Source organism: Perissodus microlepis, chromosome 23 (assembly GCF_051167445.1).
Source record: "Perissodus microlepis isolate ML-2025 ecotype Zambia chromosome 23, ASM5116744v1, whole genome shotgun sequence".
Classification (NCBI taxonomy): Eukaryota; Metazoa; Chordata; class Actinopteri; order Cichliformes; family Cichlidae; genus Perissodus; species Perissodus microlepis.
The window spans coordinates 29496603-29520994 of NC_140482.1; the positions used below are offsets into that span (position 1 = coordinate 29496603).

General features: G+C 39.9%; 1 protein-coding gene across 1 annotated transcript; it reads right to left on the reverse strand.

Moving 5' to 3' along the window:
- Positions 1 to 236: 236 nt before the first annotated feature.
- Positions 237 to 17663, reverse strand: hdlbpa (high density lipoprotein binding protein a). The gene is made up of 28 exons (XM_084921633.1): positions 17556 to 17663; positions 13815 to 13886; positions 10367 to 10481; positions 10110 to 10276; positions 8303 to 8518; positions 8011 to 8217; positions 7682 to 7897; positions 7264 to 7470; positions 7067 to 7174; positions 6876 to 6980; positions 6498 to 6576; positions 6277 to 6416; positions 6093 to 6197; positions 5848 to 5961; positions 5650 to 5736; positions 5423 to 5554; positions 5089 to 5307; positions 4547 to 4768; positions 4234 to 4452; positions 4011 to 4149; positions 3627 to 3778; positions 3443 to 3547; positions 3225 to 3359; positions 2778 to 2921; positions 2473 to 2652; positions 2081 to 2197; positions 1855 to 1995; positions 237 to 1751 (listed from the first exon to the last, which is right to left on the reverse strand). The coding sequence occupies exons 3-28, from the start codon at positions 10440 to 10442 to the stop codon at positions 1662 to 1664; spliced, it is 3822 nt and encodes a 1273-aa protein (XP_084777759.1). The 5' UTR covers positions 10443 to 10481; positions 13815 to 13886; positions 17556 to 17663; the 3' UTR covers positions 237 to 1661.
- Between the last annotated feature and the right edge of the window lie 6729 nt (positions 17664 to 24392).

The following is a 24392-nucleotide window of genomic DNA, read 5'->3' on the forward strand; positions in this document are numbered from 1 at the left end:
ATTAGGAATCATGTTATTGTTCATTGATACAATATCTGACTAACGTTGCACCTAGTTTTAGATCACCACAGACATCAAATTAGAAAAGAGAAAACAATCTCGATGAGTCTCCATGCATGGCATGGGCAGATTATTATATTGATCGTGTTTTCTGTGTGTTAGATTTCATTGAAAAATTGGAAATTCCGCTTGATAGAGGAAAAAAAAAAAAAAAAAAACTGATGAAGAAGCACAGAGCATTTTCAATTTTTATTGACTTTTTTGGACAATTTCTTTTCCAGTGTCATCCATAACCGTTCACTTCAATGGTATTTGCATAATCTTTCATTCAATACTAGGAGGATAGAAACCAAGGTAGGCTGATGCTAGATGCTGAATTAGCAGCTGACAAGCTAAATCTGCACTCGAGCAAAGTAAACTAGTAATTGAGGAGGAGAGGCGGGGGGGCGGGACTGTCCCGAGAGTTTGAGGAAACAATAGACATACCTTCCAGTTGTCCATTAAAAATGCACCTCAACATCATCTCTACCTGGTTTGTATCTTTCTAGTTGTAAGGCTGATTAAAAATAAAAAGGGCCATTGCTATTTAACAGAGCAATCTGCATAGCAACTGGAAGACAAAAGGACTGGACACTGACCCAATACAGAGGATGAGTAACACAGGACATCACTAGACAGGTAGTTGGCACACAATGGTCTGCCGTTTTGATCACAAACACAGTCATTTTATTTTGTAGAGTGACTTAATTTTGAATGTCAAAAAAAAAAAAAAAAAAGAAAAAAAAAAATATATAGGTCCAACAGTTAGTGTGAGGTTGGATACGTTGGAGCTCTAGGCCTAGTGTTGCAAGAGGTTTAGTTCTGGCATGATCTCCAAGCATCTGGCAGTTTGAGTAGGTGCCATTCTGCACTGGCTAAAACCACCCCCCGCCCCCTTCCCTACCCTTCCTCCACTCCCACACCCCTTTGAAAAGTTCACCAATTCATAAGGCTACAAGGTACGTGCCACTACTTGACCGTATACACAGAAGCACAGTTACAAGCAAATGGAACGACGTGACGGAGGACAACCACTAGAGTGTGCTTGAGGGCTAATGACTGACAATTTTCACGCAGCTACATGAATAAGGCAGGAGAGGGGTGGGATACTGAAACAGCTGGCCTCGCTGGTCAGGCTTCATGTCTGAATAGGTCACCAGCAGCAATTCAATTGCTTCACCCCACCCTGCGAAGGCAACTAAGATAAGGGCAGCTCAAAAAAAAAATTTTTTTTAAATTTAAAAATAAAATAAAAAGAACCTCATGTCTGGCCACCACTGAATTTGGTATAACAGTTCAAACCACAATGAAATGTCTTGTCTAATCAACATTTAAACATCGGTCTTTTACAGACTGTAGACTTCACCGTAACAATGGGTTGTTTTTTTTTAAGCATAAGACAGTATTTAATGCAGAAACAGAGCTCACGAGTCAATTACAGTATCTTAGAACACTTTTAGACTGAATCTGCGAGGCTAGACCGAGATAAGTAGACAGAAGGATGACAGTCTTAGAACTGAAGACTTTTAGGGTCAGCGGTCAGTCCAGGTCAAGAGGGGGTTGGGGAGAATAACGGGGTAGATTGTGGTGGTTAATTTCAGGCCCGTCTGTAGCAGCACGGCTTAGAAGCGCTTTGGTCCCCAGGGTGAGGCCTTGGTTGCCACTGGGGCTCCAAAGCTTGGGAAATCTTCAGAGCTGCTCATATCAGGGGCCTTAAGAGTAGAAAAAAAAAAAAAAAAAGGAAAATGAGGATTTAAAAAGAAAAGGGCGTGACCACTTTGCAGATTTTTGACCTTGATATTAGAAGACCCTCACCTTCTCATTGGCAGTAGCCCAGGGAGCCTCCCTCACCACGAAGCCTTTGGATGGGCCACGCTGTTCGTCGGTGGCAGCAGCGCTACTGCCAGAAGGCCTCATATAAGCCATCTTTGCCTCATTTTCCACAACATCTGCCATCTGACACAAAACAAACTGTGTAAGTACTAATTAACTCACACAAAGCACTTTTTGTTTTGGACATTATCTGGAGAGGGAAGCTTACGTATTCCTCTTCCAGGTTGAGGAGATGGTCGATGGCTTCATCCACAAGCTCAGGGCGACCGGTGACTGTCACGAGGTTTGGGTCTGCAGCTCCACTCTGGGGAAACCTGAGATCAACCTGAAGAGTTTAAAAGAGAAGTTAAAGTTTGTAAGAATACAGAAAGTGCAGTATTTGGAATGACCTATTCCACTAATTACAATATCATTCATTTCTGTATGTGAGCACAGCTGTGACTGTGCTGTCTGGCAGGTATAACCTTTTCCCTTCTGATAGTTTTTTTGTGCGGGGGGGGGGGGGGGGGGGAGGATTTTCCCCCCACACCTCTTTGTCTCTGTCATTATACACAGATTTGTAGAGCAGCTACCTACACCTTCTTGTTTCACCATCCTCACCTTAAACTCATCCATGATCTTGCGAATGCCCTTGCCACGGGCGCCAATGATGCGAGCATGGACCCTGCTGTCCAGGGTGATGTCCTCAGAGATCATCTCTTCCAGCTCATCCACGATGGCCTGAATGGCATCTCGTGCAGCTATGGCTTTGTGCTCATACCCTGTAATAGTAATCTGATCCTATGGAGACACAGCAGAATTAATTAAAAAAAACAAAAACACCCTTATACCAAGCATCTGGCCCGATATCGAGCACCATTATCAGGAAGCCCATTTCGATTTAATACCATAAGCCATAGACATACCTGGTTTTCATCATTCTTCTCTGGGAACTGGATGTTAACATCATGCTCAGTGCGGATGTTTGTAATAATGGCACCCTTGCGGCCGATTATCTTGGGGTGATACTTGGGTTCCACAGTGATGGTCAGCTTGAAGCTCCTGAGTGCCTGCAGAGGGTTTGAGAAAAGGTGGCAAAATGTTGGGTTGGGATTTCATAAAGTCTGACAGCCGGCCATTTCCCACTACTACTCAACCTGATGTTTGCCTAAGATAAGACTAATTATTAAGCCCTTTGTTCACTTGAGGATTATGATAAGGGTGCCCTTTGAGCTAATCTGAAAAGATAAGTGCACCATTTGACTATAAATCATCAACACAGAAATAAAGACACCATGTAAACTAAAGAGTTCAGCCTCAACACACACCAAGTGCCACAATTGATGCATTTTAGTACGCCAGCAAATACTAACCCGATCCTCCTGCTCGGCCTGCAGCTCTTTGACGCGCTCCAAGAGGCCCTCTTTGGCGCGGTCGAGAAGACTGGCCAAGCCGGTGATGGCGATTTTATCAGACTGCTGCTCAGGAGCAGGCACTTGAATATTAACCTGGAGAGAGACAGTGATGCCAGATCAAATATCCAGTAAAACATCAAGGCTCCTTCATTCCTATATGGACATCTGCAACACACCTCAAAATCCTCCATCATCTTGCGAATTCCACTTCCTTTCTGTCCAATGATGTAGCGATGAAGCTCAAAAGGCACTTCCACCTCAATAGTTACAGGAACCAGGGCCTAAAGAAGGAAGACAGTTAGCTGTAGTTCTTCAAAAAGTTGCTTTTTAACATTCCTGAGCTTGAATATGAAGTCCAACCTTCAGTGCTTCGATGGCAGCCTCGCACCGCTCTTTGCGTCCAGAAATTATAATCACGTCGCACTTCTTGGGTGCGTTGGGATCAACTGGCTCCTTCACTTCACCGTCAGCTTCTCCATTCTCCTGGACAGGAGCCTCAGCAGGAGGTGCAGCTAAAAGAAAATCAGAGTATTCAAAAAAATAAATAAATGTACATGCCCAAATGCTTTTTGTTGGCTAAAAATATCAACCATCAGTTTCAAAACTAAGTACAATTATTTTATTTATTTATTTTTAAATAAAGTGTTACTTAAAAATAAATAAAAATATCAATGTTCTCATAATGAAAGTTATATTAAGACAGAAACTAAAGTAATAGACACACTGCAGGTCTTTACTATTTACCTTGTGGGTCCTCGCGTTCTGGGAACTTGATCTGCACGTTGTGATCTCTAGTGATCTGCTGGATCCGTGAGCCCTTAGGACCCATGATTGAACGGTGGAACTTCTGAGGAATTACACACTCCATAGTCACTTGAGCATCCTGAAAAATAAAAAGAAGAAAAGCTTGTTACATTTCAAAGAGGAGAATAAACAGAAAAACTTCCCTTAACAAAACACTACTAACCAAGTCCTCCACAATCTCCTGCATGCGTTTTTTGGCAGCTTCCACACACTCTTTGGCTCCTTTAAGGGTAACTTTATCACTCTGAGAAGCTGTGCGGGGGAAGCTCACCATAACCCCACCATACTCATCAGCAAGGTCCCTAAGGACTTGGCCACGGCGGGCTACAAAGTAGCGATGATGCTTGGGGTCAACGTTCATAGTGTCCTCAACAACATTGTCCTGTAACCAAAAAAAAAAGAGAAGTTTAAAAAAAATGAACCGAATTGTTGGTTCATTTCATCTAACTGTTGACAGAACTCTTTTGAAATCTTACCAAACTCTTGATGAGTTCCTCCAGCTCTTTCTGTGCATCCCGCACTGCTTCCTCGGTGCCAACCACAGTGATGAGTTCCTGGTCTTTGTCCTCAGGGGTGGGGAAGATGATTCTGGCGCCGGTGCTGTCACGAACCTTACGGATGTTTCCACCACCTTTCCCAATAAGGAATTTGTGGTACTCTGGTTTTGCATGCAGCTCAACAGTGTGACTCTTTGTTTGCTAAGGGAAAAAAAAAGTGGATAAAATTAGGCTGACATTTATTACAAGTAGCTTTTAACTACATAAGTCTTTTTCAAGTCTTTTTCAACTGAAATGCATGAACTCCCTGATAATGGGATAACAACTAACCAAATCAAACTTCAGAAACATTTTCTTAGCCATTTGCGAGCGACTAAAAGGATGACCGAAACAAATGCTCAGCATGTGCTAATACAAAAGGAGCTCTTTGCCTTTTTACCTTCTCATTCTCTTCACCCCACCACTTCAAAACAATGAGTTCAACAAAAGTTCAGCTTTAATTCAGACACATATTTACAAACCTTCTCCTCCGCCAAGGCAAGCAGCTGCTGCTTAGCTTTCTCCACCTCTTCTGCAGGGCCTCTGATGGTGACCTTATCAATCCCTGAGCCCTCTGTGGGAAAGTGAATGTGCACGCCGCCACACTCCTCCATGATGGATCGCACCAAACGTCCCTTCGACCCAATCAAGGAGTTGTGCAGCTTCGAGGGAATGGACACATCCACTTCTGAGATGTTCGCCTGGACAACATGAGAATTTATTAAAGCAAACAAAACAAGATTTGAAAACAACCCTAGTTTAAATTTTAAAAAAAATTAAAAAAAAATCCCCACACATGCTAAAATGAGTGCCTACCAGATCCTTCTGAATGGCCAAGATCCGAGTCCGTGCTGCTTCACAGTTTGCCTTCTTCCCAGTGATGACAATCATCTCTGAATTGCTGTTCTCAGCAGGCAGATCAATTTTGGTGTTCGTTTCCTCTCGAATCTACAAAGCAAAAAATAAAGGAGGTGTCAAATCAAACTTAAAACAAATTAACATGCCGATTTAACGTGAATTCAGAATCAGAAAACGTGCAGTACCTTCTTGATGTTTGACCCTCCTTTTCCAATGATGTTTCTGTGGAACTGCTTGAAGATGGGGACTGAGACAGAATAGCTGTTCTCCACCTGACCAAAGGAATCACTGAAGGTTAACACTTAATGACACTTCAACGCTGCAATAAAATACAAAAATACACTAGCACAGCATTTTAAACTTCAAGTCAAACTGAGATTTACCATTTCAGCCACTATCTTGTTCATAAACTTTGAACATTTTTCTACTTCAGTTCTTGGGCCCCGAAGTTGAACAATGTCACTTTTCTGTGCTGGGTCAGGGAAGTTAATGATGACCTGGAACAAACATTTAGAGGTAAGGGAGTAAATTTTCCAAGGTTAAAGCAGAGGGAAGAAAAAAAAAAAAAAAAAGGGGGGGACAACAAAACAAAACAGAGAAACAACCACAATGATGATTTACAGCTCACCTCTGGGAATTTGTCCCGCACTTCCTTAATCTTCTCCCCTTTTTGGCCAATGATGGCCCTGTGAAAACGTTGTTCGATGATCAAGTCCTTTGTACGCTCGTTCTCCTACATGAAACCATGCAATTAGAGACATAACAGGAAATCATTTGCAGAATTTTGCCTGTAAACTCAAGCTTGAACTAACCATGCGTGACGCAAGCTCTAGCAGCTCCTTCTTGGCTTCCTGCACACCCTGGGGATCCCCCTCAATGCGGATCAGGTTGCTCTTTTCATTATCAGGGGGGATGCGGACAGTCACCTTGTGCACCTCTTTGATCCGGTTGACTAAATTAATAAGTAAATGCATTGTTTCAGAAAAATATTCCTTGTTGTTGTTGCAGCAGCATCTGACAGCAATATACTCACTATTAACACCTCCTTTTCCAATCAGGTGACGGTGGAATTTGGGATCCACACTAATCTCTGCGTAGTCCATTCGGCTTACCTATCAAAACAACAAAAATCATGAAGAGCTCGTTGTCTAGCACTTAAGGTTTGCTCATTCTCACTTGATTCCGGCTTCAAATTTAAACATTTAAAAATGTTCAACTTTACAGCAGAAATAAACACATTTACAGCCTTTTACAAAAAATTACAACACAAGTGTATAAATTTCGCTGAAGCTTACAGTTTTCATTACCGTGTGTAAGGCCACAGGGAGGTGACAGGCTTCCCTATCAGCCAATTTCAGGGAGAAACATAGCCTGACAAATTTCTGTGTGACTAAAGATTCAACACACTTACCAAATCTGTAACCATGGCTTCAATCTGGCCTTGCACCATTTGCACATCTTTGGTAGGACCCTCCAGGGTGATCTTGTCTTCTCCCTCGGTGAACTCAATGTGCACCTTCATTCAAAATACATGAGACAGAAGTTAAAAGCAGGTTTAAAAAAAAATTAAACAAGTACTTTATTTAAGAGCATTTAACACACCTTGGGCATTTGTTGAGTGATCTTTGCCAAGTTCTGGCCCTTCTTCCCAATAATGAAACGATGAAGCCAAGAAGGAGCTGAGACCGAGGAAACAGTGTAACTGTTTGCCTGTAGAAGGAAAAATGCTGTCGTTACTCCTCAATTCTCATATGTTTAAATAACTCTTAACATTACCAGTCTTCACATGGTAAATGTACCTTGGCATAAACTTCAGTGAGAGCCTGACCCAGACGGTCGGGCTCTCCACGAAGGATGACAGTTTCTGAGCTGCTGTCAGAAGGTGGGATCTCAACTGAGACGCCAGTTCTATCCAGAATCTCCTGCAGGGTGTTTCCCTTGGGGCCGATCACATATTTGTGCTGAGACTTCTTCACCTCCACAGCAATAGTGGTGGTGTTCTTTTTCTACAAGACAGACAAGAAGGTGAGGGACTTTGCACAAAGTAAATATTTTCATTTTTTGTGCCATTTATCTGGACAAAGGAACACAATGTGCAGGGCAGGACGATTACTGGCGTCAATCTAGATGATAAACAGCAATACCAGCTATAGAAAAATATGAAAATCTGACTGTTGCTGCAGTCTGGACACAATTTCTCAGTGATTATTTGCATACCTTGTCTTCATAAACCTTTTTGATCTTAGTCACAGCAAGGGCCACCTGCTCCTTTTCCCCAGTGATGACGATCTCAGTCTTATTCACACTCTGAGGGGGGACATTGATGCGGGCACCAGTCTCTTGCATCATCTCGCCCACTAGCTTATTGTAGGCACCGGTGATGAATGGGTGGTACACTTTTTCAATGTTCACCCTCTCCACAGCACGCTTGTCCTAAAAAGAGGAAAATTGCTAATGTATCAGATTTGGAAGAGCTATAAAACAAACTTTGAACAAATTATATACAGATATCCTTAAAAAGGTGTTTGCGTGAGGTGGTAAATTACCTGCTCAGCAGAGATCAACAGGATCTCATGCTTTGCCTTCTCCAGCCCCTCCTTGGTACCAGAGATCTTGATCTGGTTGCTGGGGTCGTCAGGTCGTGGGATCTGGATTTTGGTGGCAGTCTTGAGCTCCAGCTCCTGAAGCTTCTCCCCGTTTTTGCCAATGACAAAACGATGGTGCTCCTTGGGGATGCCAACACTAGCTGAAGCCTGTTGGTTTAGATTAGAAAGCAAAGTTGGTACCACAGTCTGCAACTTATCATTTAAGAAAACCAATAAAGGCAAATCTCTTAACCTGAGTCTGCAGTCGGGACACAATCTCCTTACGGGCCTTCATCACGGCATCCAACTTTCCAGACACCATGATGGAGAGACCCTGATCTTTTGCTAAGGAGAGTTCCAGGTGAGCTCCAGTCTTATGCATGATGTCTACGCAAACCTTTGCTTGGTCTCCTTCCCCAAACTGGTTGATGTCCTTGTACTTGCGCTCCTCCAACGGCACATGGAAAACCTAGGAAAACATAGTTCATGTAAAAAAAAAAAAAAAAAAAAAAAAAAAAAAAATCAGTGACAAACCGGATTAGCTTGACACAAAGAAAACCTAAAATGTGAGGCAAACAAATGCGTTCAAATAGAACACCACCAGCTCGGGTAATCCTCACCAAGATCTGTAACCAAAATACACAAAAATGTTCCTTCTACTAAAACCCTTCTCATTCTCAAATATAAATGTTTTTCCTTCTGTTTTATATCATACTGAAAACATGCCAATGAATTAAACATTTTATTTAAAAAGGAAAGATAATGATCCATTAATTCACTAGTCACACCCATCCCCCACCCTAAAGTAGACATCTGATTTATTTAAACACTGCAGTAATCAGCACCAAAAAATTTAGACATGGAAACTAATGATTCATCTTTTCTTTGTGTACAACACCCGTCAACCATCGGGTCAACACAGCTAGCTGCCCACACTGACGGAAGCAGACGACAGCAACCCACTTTTGGACGGCAAGTTATGAAACAGGCAAGTGGGAAGTAAGACTGATGATGTCCCTATCAACCAGCGGAGTGCTTAGATTGCTGAAAGCTTAGAAGACGAGTAAATAACATGACTATAACAACACAGGCTCACGTTAACCTGCACAGGGAAAAAATTAAATAAATAAATCTGCAGTGCTAGCATTACTAACGTTAGCCTATTTAACAGATGTATAACAAATGCATTGTTATTTAGGGAGCCAAGTGGCACATGCTTCTGCACTATTTAAATCAAGGCCGTACATCAAACAACACTGACTGTTCTGAATGGCCTTTAAACATAGCATTTGTGTAAACAGCATTATACCTCATCTATTAGATAAGGCTCAAGCTCTCTCCTCCCCAAGTTTAATCAATTAAGTCATTTTCCAGAAGAATCTGTTTCCAGATTCTTCTGGAAAGAACAAGAAAAAATTTGACCCTCCAATGCTTTTTAAAGCTTTGAGTCAGTTTTCCTCCTGACTTGCTTACAGAAGCCCAATTTCCACAGATAACTGTTTGAGTCACACAAATCTCCTGCTATTTATGGGTAATCATTTCTTTAATTGATTCTAAATGACTGATAAGGCTTCCTGTGTCACTGTAGCTGTATGTGTCTGTGCTATGGTTGTTTATTTCACCATGTTTACTGCTGCGTGTCGCAGAGCATGCTGCCTTCGTACCAACCACTAGTGTCACAGAACATACGGAGAGTTATTACATGACGAGGAGGAAAACCCTTCTTAAAGGTACGTCTTTTTACAACATCCAGTGTCGCCCTGTACACAGAAACAGCTGCCACGCCCAGTGGAGAAGAATCCATCATCAGCAGGAAACAGTCATTTTAGCTTTGACATACACAACTACAATCCACTTACATGGAAGGATCATATTTGTCATTTGATTATTTAAGTCTCCTATTGCTACACATCTCTCTAAATATATAATGCATGTAGTAAACTCTTAATTAATGTCTTTGTCATTTACTTTCAAATCATATAATTAAGATCCTGTGGCAGACTCTGAAATAGTAATGCAGTTATAGAACTTTTTTTTTTTTTTTAAAGGAGAAGTTGTACCTGGGTGATAATCGAAGACTTGAGAGGACGGATCTTTGATGCCCAGGCGCTGGAAGTTTCCTGGGTCCCCTCAGGTTGGGCCGCCTTCTCGGGGAGAGGTGGGAAGGCTTCCTTGTAGGTAGGAAGGGCTTCCTCATCCTCTCCAGCACTGGGTCCTGCCACAGCAGCTGTGCACATAGGAAAGACATACACCATGAAGCCACTTGTGGCTCGGCTTGCATTTTACAGGCCATAGAGTCTTATGTCCAAATACTCACCACCACCCTGCTCTGGCAAAAGCCCACTGCGGTGCGCATTGAAGGTTTCCTGCGTAAGTACAGCGACTGAGCTCATGGTCGAAATCCCACGTTAACACGGAGTCCGAGTGTGCCACTAAAAGAAGAGCTTACGTTATCTTCACAAGCTTAGTAACAGTACCCGTAGCAAGAAAATATATATAATTCTCAAAGGAGACGTAGTCTGCTCATTTTGGGCTTTTTCTAAAATTCACCTCAGGCAAGAGATGTCGTCGGATTTCTTTCTGGTTGATTTGTAGAAATTAAGGATGGACAGAGCTGATGCTCGAAATGGAGGTCGCTCAGTTCTCTGTCGTTCTGTTTTTACTTCGTCCTGTGTCAACAGTAGCAGCTAGAATAACCTGCTACAATAACTTTTCTGTGTGCTGAAGTTTGTTTGTTTCCTTTACTCTAGTTCAAACTGGCTGAGTTAGCTGAAAAGCTTTGACGAGTCGGCTTCTCTCTCCCTCATTCACATTCAGTCATGTTTCATCAGACAAACATTACATAAAAGATTAGTAATCAAGGATGTTTGTTCAGTGTTAAACTTGCACTGCACTTATAACAGCACCATGGGCGTAAATGTGTGAGGTGAACTGGCAGTCTGCAGCCTTATGACTCACACTGAGCTGAAAGGAGACTAGAGCAAATAATTTAGGTGAATGAAGCCAGTTGAATTTTATTTTTCCATGGCTTTTATCTTTAGCCTGTTTTTATTTATTGTATCAATAATTACCAATTCAGCACATTTTTATTCTGATGCTTTTTTTTTTTTTTTTTTTTTAAATGAATCCCTGTTTCTTTCTCCCAATGATAAATAAAACTTATTAATATAACCCTCCTAACAGCAGACACCCAAAGCTAGGATACTGGTATTGTATTGGAAAATGTTATACTGGTGCATGCTCGTTAAAACCCAGAGACTTATAGCAAAGTGTTGTAACTTTTTGGATTGAACCAGTTAGTTAGCCCTGTGTATGTAATTTGCATAACAGCAGTGACAGTGATAGCTATAACGCACTCTTTGTTTAACCAAGAAACTGAGTTTTGCATGCACTCACAGGCAATTTTAGCAAGGCCCTTGTTTCAAGTGGTGCAAGTGTCACAAGCACGGTTTAATGTGCTAAACAAGCTTATCACACACGGACTTTGGGATGTTCACCTTTATCTAATCTACATTTATCAGAGAAAGCCATGTGCGACAGAATAGTCACTTATCACATTCACACGTCAGCACTTTGCTAATGTATGCCGAGTCTAAGTGGGGAGTAACTGAAGAGATTACGTCCTAGCAGAGCGGTGGTGTGGGCAGGGCTGCAGCTACAGCACATTTTGTTTTTCCAACAGGAACTCTGTTCAACCATCTTCTCCAGTTCTATTCTAAGAAATGTAGCCAAGTGACAAGGCTGCAAGGTTAAGAGGATTTTACCCAACTGACCCCTCTGCATGTCCACGCTGGATAGGATTAAAGCAAAAATCCGCCAACATAAAGCTCAGCAGCCCCGTCTAGGATCTTTGAACCAATAATTCTTTCCAAGAAAGAAACCACAAGGCCAATCCGCTTATCTATAACAGTTATTTTAAAAAAAACAAAATGAAATTAATTGATCTTGTTGATGTTTCAGCTTTCTGAATTATAAACAAAGTTGATGATCGAGTTCCATTAAAAGCAACAACTGCACTCTGTGTTCCCACTACAGGTCAGTTCGGTTTAACCATCAATGATGAAACTTGATATCAGCCAAAATCATCACCTCGTTCTTCTTGTTTTGTAGACAAACATAAATTCTAGCCAAAGCACAGGAATGTAAGTTGCTTCAGTGAGGAGTTTCCCTCCCAAGCGTGACTGAAATCTATCTGAAAGCATAAAGACTACATCCTGACTTTGTTTTGTCATTGATCCGTAAATTGTGGGAAATTTGCTTCCATGTGGCTGTCTGTTTAGCTGCTCTATGAACACCCTTGCAGTGGGGCCTCCTCCTTGTCAGACTGCATAAACTTCCTGTGCCCACTGCTCATTAGTGGCACTATAAATTAAATCTCTTTACGGTAACAACTGATCATTCTTGGCCTGAAAACTTATTTTAAATGAAGCTGTCAGGTAACTTTGAAGTGTTTCACTGCAAAAAAATTTAAAGCACCAGTGATCCAAATCCAAAGTTATCCATGAAGGGAAGGAAGAAAAAAAACATTTTGTTAGCCAGTTATCCACTTCAGATTTAGCTGGAGCCTATCCTAGTTGTCACTGGGGGGGGGGGGGGGGGGGGGGGGAGCCCAGGTCAAGCATTAAGGGCATTTTATTATCTCACAATCCTCAAATGTGGACTACAAGTTGTAATATTGAACCATGTCATGTAAAACACACTTCTATTTAATGGACATTTCAGTAACACATCTTGTACCAGTTTGCTTTTTGTGCAGGATAAAAATCTTTTAATTCTCACAGTTATTTCACTGTATATTTGTGTTATTTATATTAATGTATATTGTATGACAAGCAACTCTGGCTGCCGTTCATCTGTAACGAGCGTAGGCGGTCAGTCTGCTGTTTACTTTGATTGTCAATATGATGGGTGTCCATGTCCATTTACTCTGGGTGAGGCTGTAAAACTTTGTGAAAAGAGTCTGATGATAAGGATACTGAGGTGAGTTGTTTAGGAGAGCCTAACTAAACAGCCAAAATTGTTGGACCTGGACTCTTACTGAATAAACTCCTATAATGTGAGAATGTGATCAAACCGTTTATCAGAGGGAGAGTGTGATTTTTAAGGACTCATGCTAGCTGCCATAATGTTAACTTAAAACCAGCTACTGTTTAGCAGTCTCATTATCAGCTAAACGGAGATGAGAGGATCGTATATCTAATCTGATAACTAGTAATTACGACGACATTATGAATAAATAAGCATATTTTTGCACATTTGTGTTAGAACCCTGACACAGTTCAGGAGATGAGGTTTGAAGTGAGGAGGTTAAGGAAATGCGGGAGGACAGATACAAAATCCATGTACAAAACTTAAAGGCTTATTAAGGTTTGAAAAATGTATTTGCGATTGTTAAATTAAACTAGTTGTACCATGTATGTGGCAGCTGTTTATACACAAGTGATTAGGTAGAACAGCACTACCGTATTAAAAATGGAGGCGAAACCTGGCTGCTTCCACAAACCAGGGCCTGCGCCGATGCATTTTTAATGCATTAAATCTAAGTTCATGACGATGTATCGTTTTGTTGGAGGCCATAATTACTCATTAATCAGTGAATATTTGAGTAAAACTGTCTTTTTTCCTGCTAAATAACTTAAAAAAAAAAAAAGAAAGAAAGAAAGAAAGAAAGAAAGAAAGAAAGAAAGAAAGAAAGAAAGAAAGAAAGAAAAAAAGACGACGACTTGGCAAAAGTAAGTGCCAATATAAAATCTATACAAACTTACCAGCTAAATGGTCAGTTACCAGATAATCCGTCCTGTAAAGATGAAAGCTCCCGTCAGCCTGCCAGCTTTTGCCTAGAAAGCAGAAAAAGAAAAAACAACAACTGTTAAAAAAATCTGGGACCTCAGTTTAAATCCACAAAGAAAACCATGTTTTCAGATAAACTTCTGTGTATGAGTCTTACACCATGACCTGCATTTAAAATGTAGATCATTAAATTGCATAGTAATAGTGGATACTGATTACAAACAGAGCCAATATAAGGAAAAAGAAAAAACATAGTCATGCTTCACAGACATATCCACACGTTAGGCCTAATTGCACATTTTGTTATAGTTGTGGTTCTGATGAGCCCGGTAAGATAAACACTGCCAACTCATGGCTGAAACCAAATGGTAAATTAAGAAGTGTTCAGATAAAGCAGATGCCAAGAAATACATTAGTGAACAGCAGTAAAGCATAGCTGCCGCTGGAGCTCGCCCTCCTCAACAAGCATCTGGCTTTCATAATCAGGACGCTGCCTTGTCGTACAAAAAGGACAGAGCTGGAAAGTGATGAAGCTGCTGTGTGTGAGCCAGGTAACCAGGCTATCACGCTCTCATGCAAGAGCCTGTAAAAGCACACAGTGAACGATTCGCATTAAATGACCTTATTGACATGGCTGTGCTGAGGTCTCAGAAACACTTGGGATTCATTTCGCTAGTTTGATGTCACAGATTTCCTCACTTGCTCAACAACCCTTGGAAACAGTCAAATTTTCCACTGAGGTGTGGACAGACTCCCATTGGACGAACGTTATTAACTCACCGAGTGTTGTTTGGGAAGAGTTGTACGATCTGCCAGGCACTTTCTTTGGAAAGCCCAATATTATAAGAAGACGCACTAAAAAGTAGGTTTCTAGCTCCATTTGTTAGCGTTGGCAGAAGTGACAACGTGTGGCCTGTTCTCATTAATATTATTAAAGCGACTAGTGATAGAATGGCCGTGTACAGCTGCTGTTAATAAAGCTTAGCACTTGTGTTTTTATTTGGAAGACAAATCACAAGCCCAAAACAGTTTCTAATAAAGAGTCCCCCCCAAAAAAAAAAAAATGCCTGTACATTTATCTAATTGACCATTCACGTGCTGGTGTTACAGGGTGCAGAGGTTTGGCTGCTCATAGAAAAACTATAAGGAAGAGGAAAAAGGAACTGCATTGGCAAAAAGACCTGAGATTTCTTTGTGTGAAGAAACAATAAGGTGGAACTGAAAAGGAATACACTTCTCTGAAAGCAACACCAGCATAAAGCGGTCAGGGCGGAGGAAAACTTTGGCTGACTTGTTGCAAAGCAAATGGGATGACATGTCAGAGGACGGCATCTCAGTGGGTGGGAGTACCAAGCAATAAGGATGAAATTACAAATGCAAGTAAGCCTACCAATGATGTCTTGATGCATGCTCAAACTAATCAGACCCAATCCAACATGGGTATTTGAGGAATGTCTTCAAAATGTCTCAGCTTCTATCTGATCAGTTTATAAACTAAACCAGCGTCAGGAGTATTTCCAAGAGCCTGAAAGCATAGTCTGGACACTATGCAAACGAAAGATACTTTTGTCTGCTTCCTTTTTTCCACAAAGGATCGCCCCAGCGGATAGCTCCACATGGTTGATTTGGCAGAGTTCTTATGTAAACAGGGTAAGTTACATTTGTAGTCACCATTTATTAATTTACCATTTAATAATTAAAATAAATTGGAAGTCTGATTGCTTCAGATGCCATAATTTACAATATCATTTACAAAACGTTCAGTTTCAGTATGATCCGAAATGATCCACAGTAAAGTCAACAGGCATTTACAAATGCCACACAAAAAGGACTTGTTTTTCTATAGGCTTCTACAAAGCCATAAAGTGTTTTTTTTTTAGAAATAACAAATGTTTAAGGCATGCTCATGATATCGTCACTTTGTGTATCAGGACACCACTATTATCTTTTTTAAATCATCTACTGGAGGTAAGCAGGTATAGGACCAGCCTATATGCACTACGGAGAGCACTCCAGAATGGCAACAGGATTCAGGAAACCCTTTTCTTTGAACAAATTTTCCTTGGAAAAGAAAGAAAGAACTGGCCTGATATGATACTTGCCCTTGAAAGGCCAGAGGCCTTTTGATTAGCAGTTTGGTTCAACAAATAGCTGCCACAGCACTAAAGCGCAAGTGTGTTTTGGCACAACTTTGGCAATTCCAGAGTAAAAAGTCTGCTCAAAAATAAAGAAAAGGGGGGTCCAGAAACAGGATCATGATGACCCAGATGGAGGCCACATATTTACAGTGCTAAGCAATGAGAGATTCTTTTTATACTTGAACTTGTCCTGGAGCCGTCACCTCTTCACATGTAACCACAGTATACATCCGAAATGAAACATGCAAATTCCTCAACTGTCAGGACAAATTACTTTGCCTTCTCCTCCGAGATATCAGCAAATTCTTTCATTTTTTTTAATACACACTATAACACAGTCAATATTAAAACCATACAAGTGAACCGCTTCTTCGAGCAGAGCCTGTGCAATGTAATAATGTTTATTAATGCAATGATACAAGATAAAGAATTTAAGAGGTTGTTTTTTTCTTTAAAAACAAAAATAAACAAACCAAACACAACAACAAGGAAAGAAAAATGTGGCACGCCTTCTTATAAATGTGTAGCCTAAAACCAAAATAAGAGTAAGTGGAGAGCATTCACCAGAGAGACCCCAGAACATTAAATAAACATGCCACGGGTATAGCTGTGGCAACCATTAATTAGACTTATTACTAGTTTAAACCGGTGTAATGCAGCTAAATGACATTTTACGTTACGTATTGGAGACAACTTGTACTAACGAACTGCTAACAAGTTCAGAGTGCCTGGCTCGCCTTTGCTAGTTAAACTCCCATTAGCTTCAGCATGACAACCTTCGAGCCTTTATGACATTATACCCCAATCCCAGATTAAGGATTTAAGAGGCTGGTTAGTGTGACTGCCAGCTAACACGATATCAAGTTAACCAAAAGCTGACAGCTGCCAACGACACATTTTAGTTAATGCTAGCTGCCGTCATTTGGCTAACATTGGTCAACCATTAAAAAAATGTAAGAGATCGAGACAAACTAACACTGTCCCTACTGTCGGGGTTACTGTAAATATATGGGTCTCCTATCTGAGGTGGGATATTCACCGGGATAATCAGTGAGTCACGGATTACTGAATCCAAACCCTTAGCTGGTTAGCAAACTTGCTAAAAACTTTGAATGCGGCGTGTGACACGTAGCCCCTCAGCTAATGGTGAAGTTAGCTCAACGAGACCCACACACAACTTCAGGCTGTGCCTCAAACAGCTAACGGCATTAAGATGGCAGCGAATCAACAACTAAAACAGTACCGTAACTCTGAACACATTCACAACCCGATGTGGTGTCGTTTTTATATGTTTTAGCCAACACTGCTGAGCTCGTTAAAACTAGTTGAACTGAGAGCCTTTAGCTAGCGTGCTAATGTTAGCTTCGAATACAGTTGGTTCTTCTAGCTGGCTAAGTCCACGTAGGCATACAGCTGAGCACGGGAGAAATGACACGGAGTCAGGCCAGAGCACGCTATAACGATCTGGGTTCACGGGAAAACTGTCCGCTTTTAACGAGCACAGCTATGACATAAAAAACTGAAGTCATGTGTAAAGAGGATATAGTCACGTTCAGGAGGAAACTAAAAAGTACTTACTTATTTTTATGTTCTCGTCTGCCCTGAAGGTGCAGAAGCTGAGATGAAATTCCACTGGCGAGAAGGTGGGATGGAAGCCGGACGGATATATACCAGAACCGCCCACCAATCACGTCCTCCAACGTCACTCCAGAGAGTCTGGTTACAAATAACTTCTTCTCATCTCCAGCAGTACAAGTTCTGAACTTTAATCACACTGAGCAAGAAAATCATGTGATAAAAAACGGGATTAAAGTTGTCCTCTCTTCTAAACAGTTCACTAGTTCACAAGTAAAATATAAATTAATAAAATGAAATAACAACTACAAATTCATTTGTTATTATCAATATCACATTTAAATATGAAATAAACAGGGCTTTTAAGTAAGTGATCAGTATAACATTTAACTCATAAGTGTTTCTTACATATAAAATAATTGGGGACCTACCAAAGAGGTTTTGACCTTCCCCAAAGGAAAATTGCCATAACTCATTAATATTAATTCACTCAAACATAAAATACACACGTTTTCCGTAGTCTTCTTTATCTCAGGTAGCACAGAGTGGTCCCTTATCTATAGGCTACACCATGTACCCCATTCATGCTTCTACACATAGGGGCCCATTCTCAAAGTGCTATGTGAATCCTGCCTAATTAAGTGCAAGTCTTTGTTATCATTTTTAATTACATTGTTATTACATTTTATTTATATAATCAGCAACAATGATATACAATCATATATTATAATAATATAATAAATAAGAAGGGAGACACACCAAGAAGGTCCTGGATTCTAATCTTCAGGCCTTTATGTGAAGTTTCCCTGTTCTGCATGAACCTGCACGGATTCTCTTTGGGCACTCTGGTTTCTTCCCACCATCCAAAGACATGCGTAGGTCAACTAACAATTCCAAATATGCGATATAGTTCAATTGTGTAGAAAAAAAATGCATATCAGTTTTTCCATCCATTTTAATTGCAAAGTTGTAACAAAGTAAATGTAAATCACCAGTGTGTGAATGTGTATGTGAATGGGTGGATGACTGAATATGTAAAGCGCTTTGGAGTCCTTAGGGACTAGTAAAGCGCTATACAAATACAGGCCATTTACCATTTCCAAAAGTAGAATGGGAGGCTGAGTTTTCAGCTGTCAGGCCCCTCCTCTGCAGAGCCAGCTCCCAGTTTGGATTTAGGAGACAGACAGCGTTTTTATTTTTAAGATTAGGCTCAAACCTTTCCTGTTTGATAAAGATTATAGTTAGTGCTAGATTATCTGTGTAGGTTCTCAGTCATCCAGGTCATCTCTTAAGATTAGGCTTTATAAGGTGACCCTGAACCATCCCTCAGTTATGCTGCTATAAAGACTCAGCTACTGGGGGACTTCTTATACACTAAGCCTACCTTCTCCACTTCCCTCTTTACATTCCTCCTCCTCCTCCTTCTTTTTTTAAACTTTGTCTTTTTTCCTTCATACAACCCCAAATACAACTCATATGTAATCATCTGAGTTTTCGTTTTTCTCTCAGATATTGTAGGCTCTTGGCCCTACTAAAGCGCCGTGAGATGGCTGTTGTTTTAAATGAAATAAATATTAGGCATAAATGAAGGAAATTTCTGCAATTTAAAGAAAAAACAAAAAATTAACTGGTGAGAGTTTAATTCATTTTTATTATTATTTTAAATTTTGTGGTTATGAATCTAACCACAGAAGCACGGTAGCACGGTGGTAGCACAGTTGCCTCACAGCAAGAAGGTCCTAAGTTCAGTTCCACCATCAGTGTGGAGTTTGTTCTCCCCGTGTTTGTGTGGGTTCTCCCCAGGTACTCTGGCTTCCTCCTACAGTCCAAAGACATGCAGCTAGTGGGGATAGGTTAATTGATTCATCTTAATTGCCCATAGGTGTGAATGTCAGAGCGTCTGTGTCTCTATGTGTTAGCACTGCAACAGACTGGTGATCTGTCCCGCTGGGATAGGGTGACAGCTGGGATAGGCTCCAGCATCCCCTGTGACCCTGAAAAAGGATAAGCGAATGGATGGATGAATCAAATGACTTACATGTCTATTCCACGATCTATATTATAATTATGGACAACATATTTCTTTAACGCCCTCCCAGCCCATGCAGGTTGACTCATACTAAGGACACTGATTTTGACAAGCTTGGCAGTCGGCCTTGCTGTTCGGTAAGGTTTAAAGGTCAAACCTCCTCAACAGAGTGGTAGCTAAAACTCTGACAGATGCCCATCAGTGATGGACATGATCCCTAAGTCAAACAAACAGCAATATATAAAGCCATGCTCAGGTCTTGTTGAATAACCTGCTGAGGTGGCTCATAATAATGAATCAATACCAAAGAACTGGGCTTGGTGTAATTGTTTTAACAGTATCTACCTTAATTATCTTTGTTAAAAAGTCAACAAAACTTGTTTAGTCACATTCTCAAGACTATTGCGCTGGCATCTTTTGCTGAATGTTTAAGCGTCACCTTAAACAAAAGTCACAGAAAGTTTGCATCATTATTTGTTACACGCCATGTGACGTTATAAGCATTTAGACACACCAAGCCATCTCTGACATCACAGAGCCAAAACCTATGAATGTAGAAAAAAGCTGACACTCATTATAGTCAGTCAGGATCATCTATCATAGTTCTGTACAGTGTCAGTGAGACTGGATAGCTCTTATATGGTCATCTCAGGCCCATAGCTCTGGCTGTGAATAGAGAACCCTCGTCCACCTGCGCTTCACGTCTTCTGTTTGGAGGGGGTAACCAATCAGAAGAAAATTGATTTCTATTGACAGGCTGTGATGGGCTGCACCAAGATCCAGTATAAGAACTATGGTGTGATATGTTGCTACTCTAATAGAAATGCTGAATAAAAACAAAGCTGACAATAACAACTGTACATCCTGATTTAGTAATGGCATCTAAGGAAAATTGTGTAATTCAAGACCTGACAAGAAAAGAAAATGTACAGATAAACTTGAATTTCTCTCAGAAAACAAAAACAGGACTGCAGAGGAGCAGCAGCATAGCACAGAGAAATACTACACTGCTGAATTTCCCAAAGCTAATCCATAAACAGTGAAAGAGTTAAGAAAACTTTATTGCAGGCTTTTCTCAAAGGTCAGTATCTTAAGTATGCAAAGCTACATCTGGACGAGTGGTTTTGGAAACAGGTGCTATGAACAAATTAAGTTAAGAAACTGATACTGAAAAGCAGTTAGTTTCTGAAATAGGACAGTGTTGTAAAGAACTCTCAAAATATATTAGGAACTACTTAAAGCAGTGGAATAATGATTAATGTGGTAAAATGATGAACAATAGTTATATTATTAATTATTAATTATACACTAATATTTATCTTGCATTCTTAAACCTACTTAACAAATGGCAGATAGTACCACCAGCAGTGTGCACTAAAAGTCTTTATTGTGCAGAAAAACTGTCCTATCAGTATTTTACTATATTTGATGTTTTTGTTGCATATTACCATTGTTTATAGTTTAAAACACTGATTAGACATCATATCCCTTAAGCTATTCAAACAATTGTAGGGTTCCTCTCTGTAATCCCAACAGTCTTGTTGTCATCTTTCTGGCTATGCATTTTTCAACTTACCTGGCAATGTTTCATTTCTTTAGCTTTAGAAGCTGAATAAACATATTACTGCAGATCTTGGCAAATATTTTCACTGCCTAATAGTGTTAGCTGTAAAATCTAAAGCTGTCAGATATTTGTAATGAAATAAGTAAGTAAGTATAGATAATATTCGCTCTGTTCTCTAGCAGAACAGGCAGTAACCTAAAATTTGGCATCAGCACCAACGGTGCTGCCATCCACTGAATTTGTAATCTGCACAGTTGTACCCCAACTTATGTAACAGCTGAAGTCAGCTACCCTTGTAGTGTTGTTTCCAGCTTTATTTCTTGTCAAAGATGTTGAAATTTCCATGTTTTACAGTTTCCAACAGCCTTCATTATCTGTAAATTTGCCTGTTATATTTTAAGCTGTCTTTCTCACTATCATATGGCTGCTGCTATGATTTGGTGCTGTGTAAATAAAATTGAATTGAATTGAATTGAAAGTCGTTGTTTTTTTTTTTTTAATGTTTTATTCTGCTGAAAGATTCATCCATAGTTTGACCCCACAGATAAAAACACAAAAGATTTTCTCTATTGTCTGAGCTTTACAAAGTGTTAAATTATATTTTCTCCTTAGATTATAACCCATCTCTAGAGAACATCTTCTGTATATTTGCTGGTGACAGGTTATTCTACGTTTCATACACTGTAAAATCTAATATTCTGTTTAATTAAAAATATTAAGTAGGCTGAACTCAATTTTTATCAATTTGTTATTATTTGTTGTCGTCCTCCTCCCTAGCACCGATCTGTCCGTGTGTTCATGGTGCCAGCCTTTTTTATGGAATATGTTGAGCAAACCTGGAGAGGCTTCAGCTCAAGATATTATTGTTGTCATTGCTGTGCATCTTTACCTGATACACTGACTTGGTGAGTAAATCCAAGTGACTTCGTCAGTCTGAAGAAGTCACTTGGATGAGTGACGAAACGTTTCTCCCACAAAACGCTACGTCCAGATGAACAGAATCAACTTTTGGAGATTTACTTTCCTGGATGATTGAGAATGCATCAAGAAGTATCTGATGATCTGCATCAGGGGTGTCAAACAAAAGGCAGAATTGGCACAACAAAGACTCAAATCTGGGCCTCTGGAAAGCTTTGGAAAAAAGAAGGAGGAGATAAATTTTGGACTTTTAATTGTAAGTTTTGCAGCTTCTCCTACTAATAATGACCTTCCCCATAGCCATTCATACTACCATTAAGTAATCAATGAGGTAATCAATAAACAATTAAATGACAGAAAAGTCCTGTTTTTATAATCTACTATGAAAAAAAATCAGTTTTTGTTTATTTTTAGAATGGACCAATGGTAAAAAAAAATAATAATACACATTTCTTTCATTTACTACAGCAGCATTTCTTTGTCATGTATAAAAACTACACCTTGTCTTTTTCTAAATGTGTAGTTGAACTTCCTTACACTGACAGAAGTGTGGCCCACTGCCTCAGGTTAATTTGACATCCCTGCTCACATAGAGTTTTGAATCCAATACTGACCCCTGTGGGACTCCACAAGCAATGTTCAATCAATTTAATTATTGTGTGAATGCCTCAAAGGCATTCACACTATTGAGTTCCTGTTTCTCTTTATTCTTTATACTTTATTCTAGTTGCTCCATGATTCTTCGCCGTGGAACTACTTCCACAGTTTTTATCCGATTTTCGCCATTCAAACTTTAAAAAAAATTCTGCTCTTTCTGCTAATGCCGGCTATGACTTTTGGTGCTCATTACTTCTATACTTTTTGAGATATTGAATTTTTTATGCAATTTTTTTGCCCATTGACATGAATGGACCACATCATCAGTGTGGTCACTGATTTTGCTTGCCGGGTTGAGCTGTGTTTTGGCTCAGTGAGATGAGCAGCCGTTCTCAGAGCAGGAGGTCCGGGTTCAAAACCCGCTTATGGCAACAATTTTTTTCAGTTCACAGTTAAGCTTTTTTGTAACTGTTTTCAATACAAATTTCAGCTTCTCGCCTCTTTTCAGTTTTTTCACCCCTTTTCAGCACAAATCCCACCTTTTTCAGCAGAAACCTCTTTTCGGCACAAATTCTGCTGATTAACCAGCTTGTGGCAAACTTTCCTTTCAGGAGATAGTTTAACTTATTCAAATCTTTTCAGTGCAAATTTAGGCTTCTTCACTGCTTTTTAGCAGAATTTTTGGCTTTCACCTCTTTTCAGCAAAAATTCCAGATTCTTTAGCTGTTTTCGGCACAAACTTCAGCTTCTTCAGCTCTTTTCAGCAGATTGTTCTCCTTCTTCTGCTGTTTTCAGATTCCACTGCAAGGCATTCACACAGCATTTTCGCAGGAAATGCAAATTTTTCTAGTGCTGTCTTATCTCCACAAATTGTTGCCTTTTGTTTAAATAGCTTTCCACCTAGTCACCTGGTGATCAGTTGTGTCAAAATCTTTCTTTAAGCTGATAAAAGCTCCAGCTGCATACTTTCTTTGATTGATACAATTTTACTTAATGCAATGGATCTTGATCTGTAATATTTTGTGCTTAGTTATAAATGTATTCAGTCTGTCAATGAAAGAGTTTATTTCAGTATTTTAGATATTTGTATGAGTAGAGAATTTGTGGCGTCTGTCTCTGGATTTATATAAAGGGCTAACTGCTCTCACTTATATCATAAAGAGTTGAAAAAACAAACCAAATGTTTAGAGGTCTTAGTTCACAGGGTTACCCAGAAATAAACTAGCATCATAATTTGAAAGTTTGGTCATGTTTAATATCTATTACACACACACACACAAAGTTAATTTTGATGTTTTATTGTTTTCAATTTATGCTCATTTTTTTTATAATATCACGTATAAAGAAACAGCACAAACTGTATCTTCAGACAAATCCGAGGCTTCAGATCTACCAGACTAATTTCATCACACATGACGGGCACTGTGATGAGGCCCAGGGCTTCTTGCAGATAATGAACACAGATCAAAAGACAGTGTGGAACATGGGAAAGTCATCCAGTTCAGAATGTGTTCTTTGTCTTTCTATTAGCAGATCATTTTTACCTTTCCATTTAATGTTTTGCATCAAATAAAATGTTGCTTTAAATGAACAAAAATCAGAAAAACATCATCAAAACTTCTCTCTAAAAAGAAGCAAGGATGAATGACGGCCTCTTGTTGAGACGTTAAGCAGATACAGTTATGTCTACGACTATTTACACAGTGACACAGTTTTTGTCAATCTGGTTTTA